This window comes from Manis pentadactyla, chromosome 15 (genome assembly GCF_030020395.1).
Source record: "Manis pentadactyla isolate mManPen7 chromosome 15, mManPen7.hap1, whole genome shotgun sequence".
In the NCBI taxonomy this organism is placed as follows: Eukaryota; Metazoa; Chordata; class Mammalia; order Pholidota; family Manidae; genus Manis; species Manis pentadactyla.
In genome coordinates this window covers 13,225,895-13,239,479 of record NC_080033.1, presented here as the reverse complement: position 1 = coordinate 13,239,479, position 13,585 = coordinate 13,225,895, and the positions used below count along the sequence as shown (strand labels likewise).

The 13,585-nt window shown below is 57.8% G+C and overlaps 2 protein-coding genes across 6 annotated transcripts; both read right to left on the bottom strand.

Moving 5' to 3' along the window:
- Positions 1-38: 38 nt before the first annotated feature.
- CCER2 (coiled-coil glutamate rich protein 2) lies at positions 39-2,480 on the bottom strand. The gene is given in 5 exon segments (XM_057492661.1): positions 39-360; positions 732-1,509; positions 1,829-1,914; positions 2,070-2,110; positions 2,360-2,480. Coding segments are annotated over 4 exon segments (816 nt in total). The 5' UTR covers positions 2,424-2,480; the 3' UTR covers positions 39-360; positions 732-884.
- On the bottom strand, positions 39-13,560 carry SARS2 (seryl-tRNA synthetase 2, mitochondrial). Of its 5 annotated transcripts, none has more exons than XM_057492655.1 (20): positions 13,258-13,560; positions 10,672-10,767; positions 9,545-9,622; positions 9,275-9,304; positions 8,590-8,730; positions 8,454-8,508; positions 7,995-8,058; positions 7,701-7,806; positions 6,916-6,963; positions 6,574-6,682; positions 6,186-6,231; positions 6,012-6,099; positions 5,824-5,933; positions 5,082-5,175; positions 4,892-4,984; positions 4,711-4,776; positions 2,360-4,628; positions 2,070-2,110; positions 732-1,507; positions 39-360 (listed from the first exon to the last, which is right to left on the bottom strand). In XM_057492655.1, exons 1-17 carry the CDS (start codon positions 13,522-13,524, stop codon positions 4,485-4,487), a joined length of 1,635 nt encoding a protein of 544 aa, XP_057348638.1. In that variant the 5' UTR covers positions 13,525-13,560; the 3' UTR covers positions 39-360; positions 732-1,507; positions 2,070-2,110; positions 2,360-4,484. The 5 variants fall into 5 exon arrangements, with proteins under 5 accessions (XP_057348638.1, XP_057348641.1, XP_057348640.1 ...); XM_057492658.1 differs by having other exon boundaries at positions 1,401-1,507; XM_057492657.1 differs by lacking the exon at positions 2,070-2,110.
- Between the last annotated feature and the right edge of the window lie 25 nt (positions 13,561-13,585).

Below are 13,585 nucleotides of genomic sequence, written 5' to 3'. Positions count from 1 at the left end.
CGTCCTCCAGTTAATCAGTGGGACACAATGAGCCACGGTGGTTTTCTTTCTGCTTTATTCACTCGGAAGGGTTGGGGTGGGCTGCATGAGTCTGTCGGTGTTTCCTGGGTCAGGCCGAGCCCAGCCTCTGTACCCAGCTCGGGCTTGGCCCCTCAGGCCTGGTTCCCTTCTCCCGACCCCTGCAGCGTGGGAGTGGAGCGGGGTGCTAGGGGGCTTTGGGGGCAGCAGTTCTGAGCTCTGGGTGTGTCAGGAAGGACAGGAGGTCAGGACTCAGCCCTCCCTTCGAATCTCCTCCTCCAGTATTTCCGTGGCCTTCTTCAGCTCCTCTCTCATGTGCTCCAGCCGCTCCAGATCATGCTCCTGGTGGGACCGGACGTGGGGTGGTCAGCACACTCCAAGGGCGGGCACCTCAGTGGCCACCCCTGCACGTGGGCCATGTCACTTCATATGGTGCAGCCAACTATCATCCTGGTTACTGTGGACTGTGGGGACCACAGCGGTTACCCTGGAAGTTACTTTGGCCAGCGTGACCACCAGTGAGGCTTGTGTGGACTGCCACGGCCAACAGCAGCAGACAGGACTAGCACAAGTGCCCAGCTCGGGGGCCCCGACCCATCTGTGAGGGGCTGGCCATTTGGGTATTGCCACCAATCCTGCTGACATCTTACTTTTCATGACTCAGTAATGGAGTCCGCCTACAGCCCAGTGAACCAGGCACAACAGCCACTTACCACATAGCCACTTTGCTCGGTGTGAACTGCAGCAGTGGCTGACCCAGACACGCCTATGCAGCAGTGGTGGCCATCTGGGCCCCCGTCCTCTCACTGTGGAAGCTGTCTTGGTCAAGTGGAGGCTTTGCTTAGATGTTGCTACCTGTCCTGGTGTCAGTCCTGGTCACCCTGACCCAGCTGTGGTGGGTCTTGCTGTTTATTGCCCAACACTGGTAGTTGTTTGGTAGAATCCCACTGACATCTGGACTGCCCCACTCCCCTGCGGCCTCTCCCACTCCCCTCCCTCTCCGAGGCCTCTTCCTTCTCCTCCTGCTTGGGCTCAGCTTCCGGCTGCTGGGGATGCTGGTGGTGCGGGGAGTCCTTGTGCCTCTCTCCCCGACCTGCCTCGGCCCCCTGCCACAGGCTGTGGCCCTTGCCGAGCACCTGCACGCCCTTCACCTCAAACTGGGCCATCTCATCACTGGCCTGCTCTGCCACTCGCTTCTGGGGCCCCCTTCCCCCCTCCAGATGCCACTTCCACAGGCCCTCAAAGATATCCACAGGCGCCCTCTTCTTCTTTGCCTCCTCCTCCTGGCGGTGTCGGCTGTGGGGTTGCTCGTGGGTGGCCTGCTCCCACACCTCGGACATGTGGGTTCTCTCTGCTGCCTCTTCCTCTTCCTCCTCCCTCACCTCTTAGCTGGACCTTGCCTTCCCGGGCTCTCGCTTCTGGAAATCTCCAAGCAGTAGGCCTTTCTCCTTGGTGGACGCACAGCTGTAGGGCTCTGTCTCACACATCTCTGGTGGAAAGAGAGAGGACACTCTTTGTCAGCAAACTGAGAAACTGAGACCTGAGGGCTCTTCTGGGGCCTGCCCGAGGTCCCACAGGGCTGCCTGGAACTGGGAGAGGAGGGCCAGGTCTCAGGGACAGTCTCTGCCCCCATCCGGTACCTCCGCAGGGAGCCCCAGGGTGGGGCTGGGCCAGGCTGGACATGCAGGCAGTGCCATGCCAGCCCAGGCAAGGGGGCTCTGGGATAAGACCAAGATACCCCCTTCCTCCATGCAGCCCTGGGTGGGGTGGAGGCTCCTGAGAGGAGCTGGGGTCCAGGCCCTCCTTATCTTTGTGGAGGAGAGCCATGCAGGGGCCTCTCTGGGCCTGTCCCAGTGTCAGCGCCTCTGTGACCACCTCTGCCAGACAGCGGGTCAGCTGGGGGCGAAGGGCCAGAGGGGAGGTTGTGGACAGGGCAGGTACTGGGGATGACTACAACTGGAGGCTTGGTGGGGAGATGACCATGGAGGAGGTTGGGCAAGGAGGGCCTGGGGCCCCGGGAGATGAGGCAAGGCGAGGGGTCTCCTCCTCACCTCCTCCTTGGAGGGTCTGGGCACCGAGGGAGCAGCAGGTGCTATGGAGGAAGGAGATGATGCTGGGCTTGGGACCCAGTCACTGTCTGGTGCTGATCCCAGCTGCAAGGGGGTCCCCAAGTCCCGCACATCCCCTTCCCAGCCCATCTGCCAGGTGCCCTGTCCCCACCCGGAAGGTCAGCCCATGAGGTCTCCAGACCCACCCCACTGGTGCACTGCCCCCCACCCGGGTAACCAAAGTCCCTGTTCCCAGGCTGGCTAAGCCCCACCCCCCCATTTCTGGCACTCACCTGCCCCCAATAGCAGAGCCAGGAGCAGGGGCAGCAGAAGTGAGGCGGGCCCATGGTGTTGCATGGTGGGGCGTCTGTGCCAGGGTACTCAGTGTTGTGTGGCTTGGGCAGCAGCTCTTTATAACCTGCTCCCTGGCCCCATAGGGAAGTGATGTAACCACGGCCCCCTCCCTGCTCTTAGCCAGGTGACAGCTGCAGGGCGGACAACTGCCTGAGACTCTCAATTATTCATGGGGGCCCACACCCTGCACCCGCTCCCTCCAGCTCCCGGGCCTGAGCATCAGCAAGGATGGAGGGTTTCCGCACAGAAACAAGGTCCAGTGAGCTTGAGGCTGCACAGGGAGGCAGACCTGGGTTCGAAACCAGAGGCAGCCACTTACAGACCAACCTCAGGCAATTTCTTCCCTTCCTTGGCTTCAGTTTTCCCATCTGGAAAATGGGTCTCATAAACCTACCTCCTCAAAGGGAGTGGTTGGGCTCTGCCTGAATCTGAGTCCCAGCCATGCAGCCCTGGGACAACTGCTTAGTCTAAGAACAGTTTTCTCATCTGTGGAACAGCCTACTCACCCTGGCCCACTCCACAGGTGAGGCTTGCCAGTGAGGATTAGGTGACTAGAAGCTGAGGCACAGCCTGCACCGGGAGCTGGGGATTAAATACACATCTGCGTGAACTGAGGCAGAGCCTGCACGGGGAGCTGCGCAGTTCTGAGCCCCTTGGCGCCAGGAATTTCACCAAGTACCTGCTCTCTTCCAGATCCTGGAGGTACAGCTGCGGAATAACTCCCTGCCCTTTTGGAGCGGACATTTGAGAAGGGGGTTGGCAGATAATACACAAATACACGTTATACAAGGGAGGAGGCAGGCTTGTGGTGCACCACGTGATACTTTGTGCTGGGGTTTTTACTTTACTGGGAAAGCAGGGTGTTCAGGGAGGTCCTCTCTGAGGACGTGATGTTTGGGCTAAGACCTGAGTGATCAAATGGAGGCCATCATGAGATCTAGGGGAGGAGCAGGTGCACAGGCCCGAGTCAGGAATGGATGTGTGAAGCTGGGACAGCACAGAGGGTCCTGGGCGGCTGGAGCAGGACAGACGAGAGGTGAGTTGAAAGGGGCAGGGAGGCAGATCGTGTGGGGCCTTGTGGGCCACAGTGGTGACTCTCCAGAGTGAGGTGGGGCTGCAGGAGGTCTCCGAGCAGGGGAGGGCTGTGACCTGGCACAGATGTCCACAGGATCCCTCTGCCTTTGAGTGGAGGCAAGGAGGCAGTGAAGAGGATGTTGGGACTCGACGATGGATGGGAGCAGCGAGGGGCCCAGGGCAAGACAGCCAAGGGCAGGTTCTGGAAATACTTTGGAGGAGCTACTAGAGTCTGAAGAACTGGATGTGGATGTGGTAGAAGAGTCGAGGATGCCGCAGGGGCTGTGGCCTGACGAGCTGGAAAAACAGCCCCAGGTGCTGAGCTGAGCACTCCTACGTGGGAGGAGCGAATTCTAGCTTCACTGAGTTTGCGCGGCCACCTGGACCCCTACCTGCAGCTGGGGACCGAGGGGGGAGCTAATGCTGAGGTCAGCACCAGCTACCACTTGTCTCAGAGTAAAGGGAGAGGCCCCAGCATCCCCCTCTCCGTTCCCCAGCAGCCCCCAAACTCCTCGCCGTGTGCTGTGGGGGCTGCTGGCTCCTTCCAGCCGTGGTCCCTGCAGCCACAGACTTTCTGATGATTTAGCTTCTCTGACCAATTTCCAGCATCCCCTGCAAGTTGGCCAGGCCCACGGCCCTTGCTCACAGATCTACAAAGGCCTTTGTTCTTACCATTTATTGGGGACTTTCTGTGAAGCACTGAGGGAGAGAGGGATGGCGGCCTCTTCCCCTCCTTCCCCCCATCCCTATGCTCTCCAAGTCCCCAGATGTCCTACTTTCCAGTGCAGGTTGGGACCTCAGTGACAACAACATCACTCACTGATTCTGAAGAAGTAAGAAAGGTGGACCCTGGGGCCCAGGGGCGCAGGCATGGAGCTGACAGAGGAATGCATATGGCCAAGATGTGCTCAAGAAAACAAGCCCCACGTGTACAGGGCTCCCTGAGCCCCAGGAAGCAGTGAAATCCTTGCTGGCCGCTGCTGCTCAGTCTCAGCTCAGGGCTGGCTGGCCCGGAGGCCTGGGCTTCTGGGGCTGGTTGGGGCCGATGTATTGGAGAGGAACGTGGGTGGGGGCAGTGATCCGATCGGTGCCGAGGTAGGGCTGGAGGGCAGGGGGCACGAGGACTGAGCCGTCCTGGGGACAGAGCAGGCGTCAGGATGTGGCCACTGCCCCGGTTTTCCACCCTCTGCCTTTCTGGGACAATCCACATCCTCACCTTTTGCTGATTGCTCTCTAGGAGGGCAATGAGGAGGCGAGGGACAGCGCAGGCTGTGGCATTCACCTGGGAGAGAGGCATGCTCAGACCTGGGCGCTGCCTCAGCCCAGTGGCGGGGCTGAGGTGGTATGGGCCTGGGGGTGGGGACACTGGGGAAGGTGGGCGAGGGGGTGGAACCCACTGTGTGTGCAAACTGCAAGTCTCCGGCCTCTGTGTGGAACATGATGTGCAGCCGGCGGCTCTGGAAGTCCGTGCAGTTGGAAGCACTGGTGACCTGGATGTGGGGGAGGGTGACAAGGGGATCAGCTGGTGGTGATGGTGGTGGGCTCTCCTCTTCCCTCCCTGCATCCCCTACCAGGCTAGGGGCTCACTTCACCAAAGCAGCCACGGCCTGGCATCCAGGCCTCAATGTCAAACTTGCGGTAGGCGGGAAGGCCCAGTTCCTGGGTGGGCATGTCCAGGACTCTGCAGCCGAGGAGAAAGAAACAGCAAAGGTCAGCAGGTGGAGGGGAAGGAGGAGGAGGGAGAAAAAACAGAGGCCATGGAAGAGAAGGCAGCCAAAAAACAGGAAAATGGAAGTTAAAAGGAGGAGGTGACAGTGGCAAAGGGGAAGAGATGAGGCAGGAGGTGGTGACGGAGAAGGGGCCAGTGGCTAGGCCTCCAGGCTGTTCACCACGGCCACTCACCTGCGCTAACAGCCCCCCAGGCTTGTGTGGTGAGTCACCCAGGAAAAAGCGTTTCTCAGCCTCTCCTGAAAGCTAGGTGTCACTGACTGGGGAGAGGAAGTGGGGTCACGGCCTTAAGGGAACAGTGTGTCCTCCCTCCCCACTCTGTCTCCCTGGCGGGTGAAAAGCCATCTTGGCTGACATGCGGATGACGCTGCTCCCCTGGGATGGGAGCAACTGAGGGAAGGGGCTTGGGTCTCACTGGGGGACACTGTGCTGCCTCTGCCGTGACCATCCTGTGATCCCATACAGGACCTTACACTGACACGCAGACACCCGACATATAATCCTAACGCAGGAAGACGGGGCAGATGGGGAGGGAGTGGAGAACTTTAAAGACAGGGAGCACCGAGCAGGCCCTCCCCTTCCGGCGTCCCACCCTCCACACCTGAAGTGCAAGCCCAGCTCCGTCAAGATCTCCACCTGAAGGGACAAGAACTCCTCCAGCAGCCGCGAGCTCTGCTCCAGCCCAGGGCCCGTCACCCCGAACATCTCCACCTGGCGCAGGGCACAGGGAGGTCAGGAGGCCCAGGGCTGCTGGGGTGAGCCTCCCTTCCCAGGCCTGACTGCACCAACCTTGGTGAAGTGGTGGACTCGATACAGCCCCCGCGGCTCCTTCCCCTTGTGTGTCTCCGTTCTGTAGCAGGTACTAGAACAAACCATCCTGCGGGGAGCAGGGGAGGTGGGGTCAGGGAGGGCAGAGGGAATGTCAAGGTGGGGATAAGGTCTCAAGGAGCTGGGTGGTGTCACCTGATGGGCAGGTCCCTGAAGGCCACGGAGTGGTCCATGAAGTAGCCTGGGAGGAAGGGGGACAGGATGGGTCAGTCAGGGCCACCATCCACTCACAGGAAGCCCCTGGCCTTCTGACTTGTGCCCCGTGCCCTGTGCCAGGTGATGTCTGGGGTGACAGGCCCTGGGCTAGAATCGGAAAAGGTATCCCCTGGGGGATGCAACCTCGTGCCAGGCATGTGGCTGGATCCTCCCTGTGCTGTTGTGCAGTGAACAGCCTACACGACTGTAGGCTGGCCCTGGGGTGGCTGAGACCCCCAAGGCTTCCAGTGGTTCCCCTACCATCCCTCCTGCTTGGAGGACCCGGGAGGTATCCCCACCCGCTTCCTGCCTCCAGGCTGGCGCTCACCGGCAAGCCCCACCTCCGCTGTCCCCGCCAGGTTGAGGTCTTCAAAACGGGAGGGGTCGATGTTGTAAATTTGGGATGGGTTGGCGTTTGGTGTCATCCCACAGCCTTCCTAGGGAGAGGTCAGGGGACAGGTGACCTTGGCTCTTCCATTTTACAGTCACAACTCCTACTTCTCCCCTGGAAGCATCTGGAATCGTGCTGGTCTCCCTGTAATGGTCTGACTCCCTCGACCCAGCCCCAGAGCAGTCTCTTCAGGGGAGACAGGCTGGCCTCCCGGCCTGGGGCCCCCAGAACAGGGCCTGACATGCAGAGGAGTGTGGGAAGCAGGGGATCCTCACTCACAAACACAGCTCCTCGGAGAAGGTCCGGCACTGTCATGGGGGTGAAGCCCTGTAGGGGGAGAGAAGGGGAATGGGGTGAGGAGAATGGATAGCCAAGACCCCCTCCAGGCCCCAATCTCAGGCCTGGAAAAGGGACACTGTGGAATGGGCCAGTGGCTTTTCCTTGTCATTCCTCGTCAGAGGAAATGGAGGAGGGCCTGCACAGTGGGCTAGGAGCTGGCCCTAAGGCCCTGGTGTCCCTGTCACTAGGCCCTTTCTGCTGGCACTTGATGGTCTCCTCACTCAGGTCATTCCACGTGGGGCAGCCGGAGGTGTAGTTCAAAAGTATAGATCTGACCGTGACCTTCCCCCTGCTTAAAGCCTTCCATGGTTCCCTAGTGCTCTCAGAAAATGTCTGCATCCGTTGCCATGAACAAAGTCCCAGGCATTCAGCCCCTGCCAACCCCTCCAGTTTTTACAGGTGAGGCATCTCCCCACACTCCCTCCACACTATAGGCAGGAGGTGAGGTGCACTGGCTCCAGGGTTGGTGCCTTGCTCCGGCCATGAGACTGTGGGCTAGCCACCCCCTCTCTAGGCCTGAATTTCTCCACCTCTGAGGATAACAATATCTCCTACCTCATTAAGTTGTGTCAATTAAATTATTAAAAGAGTAAAGTTAAATTGAAGAATTAAGTGCCAGTAATACATATAAAGCTCTGAAGACACTGCTTGGAGCAGGGGCAGCCCCTCCCCCTGCCCACTTGAGCCTTCAGAGTCAGCTCCCACCCTCCCGTTGTGCCTCATACCCTGTGGACAAGCTTGTTGAGTGTGAAGTTGACCAGGCCGTGTTGCAGGAGGGCCCCGGCCCCGCGCAGGTAATAGGAGCGGTGGCCAGACACATGGGACAGGCGCCTGGGAGACAGACAGGCAGACATGTGGGCCAGGGTGGCGGGGGTAGATGGGGACTCAAGCACCCTGGGGCAGAGGCCCAGCTGCCAGGCAGGGGGCTGGCATCAAACATTCATGCCGGGCGTGGCCCTGGCAATGCTGCATCCTGGGCTGAGCCAGCCGCTGGGGGCGGGAGGGGAGAAGGGGCTCACTTCTGACGGATGATGTCGAGTTTCTCAGCGATTTCCAGGTGGCCCCGGGGTTGGAAGGAGAAAGCTGGATGTGGACAAAAAGCAATGGGGTGAGAGGTACAGAGGCAGCGAACAGGGATGGAGGGAAAGCAGACTGGCAAGGGGGCGGGTGGGGAAGCAGTAAGACAAGGAGGGAGAGGAGGAAGACGAGGAGGGAGAGAAACGGGAGAAGGAGAGGGGAAGGCGAAGGCAGAGCCAGGAGGGAGGAGCAGGAGGGATGGAGAAAGATGGGAAGGCAGAGGCAGAGGAAGGGAGCGGAGGCCAGGGAGGGGAGGCGGGGAGAGGGAGAGGAGACACGCAGTAGGGGAGGAAGGTCCCAAGGGCAGCAGCGGCCAGAGCAAGACAGACAGAGACGAGCACACACTGGAGACGGGGTGAGAAAGCCCGGCCCGGGCGGGGCAGAGCCAGAGCGCGGCCTACCTGGCTTGTTGCCGACCACGCGGAGCACTCGGGCCTGGCTCTCGTCCCCGACTGGCTGCAGGGAGATGGTGGGCGTCACGAGGGAGGTGGACTAGGTGGCCCCTCGGCCCCCGCCCCTGCCCAGCGCAGCACTCACCACCTCGGGGTGCGTGCAGTTGGGCAGCCTCAGGGCCCGCAGGTAGAACTGCTCCTCGAGCTGGGTCTCCTTGGGGTACAGCTGCGTGAGCTGCTTCCGGATCTCCCGGCCACGTGTGCGCAGACGCTGATATTGGGGATCCTGGGAATGGCCAGGGGGTGGGGAGGGTCCCTCAACCAGTGTAACCTTGAGCCTCGCTGGCAGAACCTCCGTAGTAGACGTTCGTTGCCTCTTTGGACCAACATCTTGGATTTCCTTCCAGGAACCTCCCCTCACCACCACATGGCATGTCTGTGGAACGTGACTCAGGCCCGGCCTACTGGGCTGGAACATTCCACTGCCTCAGCCACAGTGACTGGCTCAAAGATAGGCATGTGACCCAAGCCAAACTCCTGAGAATCAGCCCCAGGACTGTGGCTGGAGCCATCAGGGAAGCGGTCCTCTTTGTGCTCAACACTGCCTCCCTTCCCTCGGTGGGAGGAAGCTGGTCTGGGGATGAGAGGGAAGCAGAACGAAATACGGAGCCGTGACCTGGACCCAGCTACACCTGAAGCACAATTCTAAGTTTCACCACCCTCTCTCCCAATTCTGTTTGTTGTTTCCTGTCATGTACAGCTGAGGACTCATGCCTGACAGGGCGCCTGCCCACCCTCCACAGGGACAAGACATCAACTCCCCGCAGTACCTGCTGTACATGACTGCCGTCCTGGTTTACCTGGCAGGAAAGAGACAGAGGGGTGATTAGGGCGATGAAGCTGGGGGTGCGGAGGAGGTGGGGGTGAAGAGCGGTGAAAGGTCAAACAGAACCAGGGGATCTGAACTCCTTGCTCTTCCAGTGCCTGGCTGGACCGTCCTCCACAGTGTGCCTCAGTTTCTCTATCAGCAAAGCTGGAAGGAGGCCAGATAACCTAACAGCAATCACACCGATAGCTGTTTATTGAGTGCAGCCTCGTGCCTGGCTGTGTGGAGGGCTCTCACATGATCCTGCTTCTTCACAACCCACTCCAGTGATGGCATCAATGTGATCCCCATTCTGTAAATGAGAAAACTGAGGCTCAGGGAGGTAGTCTCTGAGCGTGGATTTGGAGGCTTGCAAACCAATGGCCTTTGATACCTGAACCTTCTATGATCCTGAGCAGCAGAGGGAAGGAGGCAGACCTGGGTCTGAACACTGGGTGCCCACCAGCTGTGTGTCCTTGGGCAAATCTCTTCCCCCCCTTCCCCTCGGTACTCCCACCTGTGACAGGAGATGTAACAGGACTCCCCAGCAGGGCTGCTGCACAGCTTCCCTGAGAAGATGCGTTTGCACTCAGTGGACATTAACTGTGATCGATTTTGTGTTTTTGCTGGCTGCCTGCCTGTGATGCAGGAGTCTGAGGCCTGGCACATGCCCGCAGGGTCAGTGGGAGATGAAACTAGTGTTGGGAAAGGCCTCTGAGCGGACAGGTGAATCCCACCTCTCCCACTTCCTGGATGTGAGACTCCAGTGCATTCTAACCTTTGTAGGACCTCAGTTTCCTCAGCTTATAAATTGGGTCTTTATTGCTCCTTCCTCACAGAACTGGTGTTGAGGATTAAGGGTAAGGAAAGTGCCTGGAACAGAGCCTGGCACACAGCAATCACTATAAAATGTCACCTATTATTTTTATGATGGCTTTTCAGCCCTCTGTGGCAGATGCTGCTGGCTGTCTAAGCCAAGGCCACTTGCCCCCCTTCCTCTGCTCCCAGATATCCCACTTGGTTCACCCACCCCAGCCAGCCTGAGGTCAGGAGTGTGGGCCCAGCCCGAGGTCACACTCTGAGCAGCCCTAAGCTCGTTTCAGTAACTCCTTCTCTCCTGCTGATGACAGGTGTGGTGTGGGGTGTTTGTGCGGGGACACGAGAGAGGACTCTGCTGGCTGCTTCAGGAAAGGTCTCCCTGCTCCTGAGAAAGGCACTCAAGCCAAACACGTCCTGTTGTCTGCCTCTGGCTGAGTCAGAGAGAAGACACTGCACTCTAGCAGCCACCCTGAAACTGTGAGGGGGAAACTGAGGCTGAGTCTACACAGGGAAGCCCCGCCCACCTGGGACCCTCCCGCTCACCAGCAAGTCCCGCACTGCCTCAGCCACGGCCCCCTTCTCCTCCTCTAGGCTCCGGATCTGCTCCCGCAGCTGCCTCAGCTCCTGCCATGTTGCAATCTAGGGGTGGACACAGAAGGAAAGACTTGAGTGGCCACTGTCCCCTGCCCCTTTCTCGATGGAGCCTCACCCCAATGGCCACCTAGACCTGCAGTGGAATGGGGCAGACCCCTACAGCTCGCCTTCCCTTCGGTACTGGGAACCCCTGATATTTAGGGGCACATGGCTGCCCAGAATTAAGTCACGCTTACTGGCCTCCCTTGCAGCTACTTGTGCGTATATTCCTAAGGTCAGCCAGTGAACACGGGAGGGAGTTGTGTGAATCCCAGGTCACCTCCTGAAAGATGAGACCCTGTCCTGGACTTTCTCACCGGCCTTGAAAGATGGACTCTGAGGAGAGCTAACAGGACAAAAGCCTAAGGGACACAGAGCAAGAAGATGAAGGACCTGGGTGCTGAGGAACATGTTGCTGAGGCCCAGCCAGCACTTGCCTCTTGAGGGAAATCTCTATCCTGCGGGGCTGTCATGCAGACAACCTGCGCTCTCCTACGAGGGGGTCAGGAGGGGTGACAGAGGCCCGGCACGCCCAGGTCTCGTTTCGCGGACACACCTACTGCCAAGGATTGCTCTGTAAGACCAGACCCCTGGGAAAACCCCTCTGTCCTCTCTGGCTGCAGTTCTCCCTTAAAAAAAATGTGCAAATCACACTGTCCACCTTGTCTGGGGCTGGAAACCAGAAGGGGACTGTGGGCCACAGGGGGCTTTGTGACCCACTGGGTGGCTCCCTCTGCAACACTGCACACTCATCATGTGCAAAGGTGACTCCAGCAAAAGCATCTCCCCCCACATCTGCTCCTCCTCCTCAGGGACAGCCCCACACCCCACCCTAGAGCCCTGGGCCTCCTACTGGATGCCACCCCAGCCCTGCTGGCAGACACCACGTCCTGACCTTTCTGCCTCATGAACACCCATCAAATCTGCCCTCACCCCACCCCCCTCCTGCCCCACCCCAGATACTGTCATCCCCCATGAGGGTCCCTGTGTCAGCCTCTGGGCCTTCGGGCTCACTGCCTCTAATCCAGCCAGAGATCCTACCCAATCCCTCTCCTGCATGAAAGCACCTATGGACCCCTAGAGCCCCCCGGGGAACAAACTACAGGCCTTGCTTATTGCCTGCAGAGCCACGTGCCACTTTCCTCTTCACGCTTTATGCCCTGAAGAAGTGTTTTTCAAGCTTTGGGACAGGATCCATTAGTGGGTTATTAAAGTAATTTAGGATTCTAAACCTAACTTTCTTAAGAAATCATGGTAAAAGACAAAATTTACTATTTTAAGCTACTATTTAAGTGTACAGTTCTGTGGCATTAAGTACATTCACACTGTTGTGCTGCCATCACAATTACTGATCTTCAGAACTTTACCTTCCCAAACTGAAATTCTGTACCCATTAAAAACTAACTCTCCACCCCCCCACCCACAGCCCCTGGCACCCCCCCCCCTCTACTTTCTGTCTCTATGAATGTGACTGCTCTAGGGATCTTGTGTGAATGGAATCACACTTATTTTACTTAACGCAATGTTTTCAGGGCTCAACAGTATTGTAGCATGCGTCCAAATTTCATCCCTTTTTAATGCTAAATAATATTCCATTGTACACATATACCACATTTTGTTTATCCAGTCATCCATAAGTGGATGTGTGGGGGGCTTCCACCTTTTGGCTGTTGTGAATAATGTTGCTATTAACACGGGTGTACAAGTCTCTGCTTTCAATTCTTTTGGGTATATAAACAGAAGGGGAATTGCTGGATCATGTGGTAAATTGTTTTAATTTTTTGAGGAAATGTCATTTTTCTAAAAAAATTAACTTCTCTGGACCTCAGTTTCCCCTCTTGAATAAAACGGGGAAAAATGATGGCACCTACCTCATAGGGTTGTTGTGAAACTTAAATGATGTACCTGCAAATATGTACTAAGCACTTAGAACAGGACCATCCTCAGAACCCTAGTAAAGCCTAGAAATATGGTGACCCTGGTTGTAGGTCCCCAGCATTAATATTATATATGAATGCCAGCTCTTCTATTCTTATAATTATTCCTTACCATCTTATTCTCAATACCTGGAACACAGTAGGTTCTCCCTAAATATTTGTTCAGTAGAACAGATATTATTTATTAATTAACCCTATTTAACTGCCTGCAATTAACCCCCCCACCCCCACCCCCGGTCTTATTTGCATCCTAGTCTCCTTTGTGGCCTTAGGGTTGGCCCAGTATGAGGTCAGAGCACAGAGGACACTTGCACATAGTAAGTTCCTTACGCAAAGGAGGTACTCAGCACGTTTTATGGAACAGGCGCACAACTGGTGTCTGGATAGTAAGGCCTTAGCATTCGGTAGATAACCAGCACATCAGTGGATGCCAAGCACACCACCTGTTAGCTAAGTTGAGAAGGGACTAAAATTCCTGCAATAAATTCGCTCCCTGCTGGAAAGAATCTTACAAACCCAGTTAGGCCTTAAGCCCGCGGGCCGGCGCAGGCGCACTCACGATCGCGGGCAGGTCGTCCGGCTGCAGCGCCCCCTTGCGGAGCTCCAGGGCGCGCGCGGCCTCTTCCGGGCATGCGCACAGTGGTTCCATGTCCAGCTGAGGGAGCGCGCTGTAGCCCTCGCGCGCGTGTTCGTACAGGAGGTTGCGGTCCTGTCTTTCCGTAGCGAAACTTCTCCTTTGGCTCTGGCTGTGAGCGCAGGCACCCCCGAGCCGGAGCCCCCGACCAGCCACCCAAGGCCACAAACGCCGCGCTATGGATGCAGCCATCTTGGACGAGTGACAAGGAATCTCCCTCCCTTCTTCCCACCCACTCCGCGTATAGACCAGT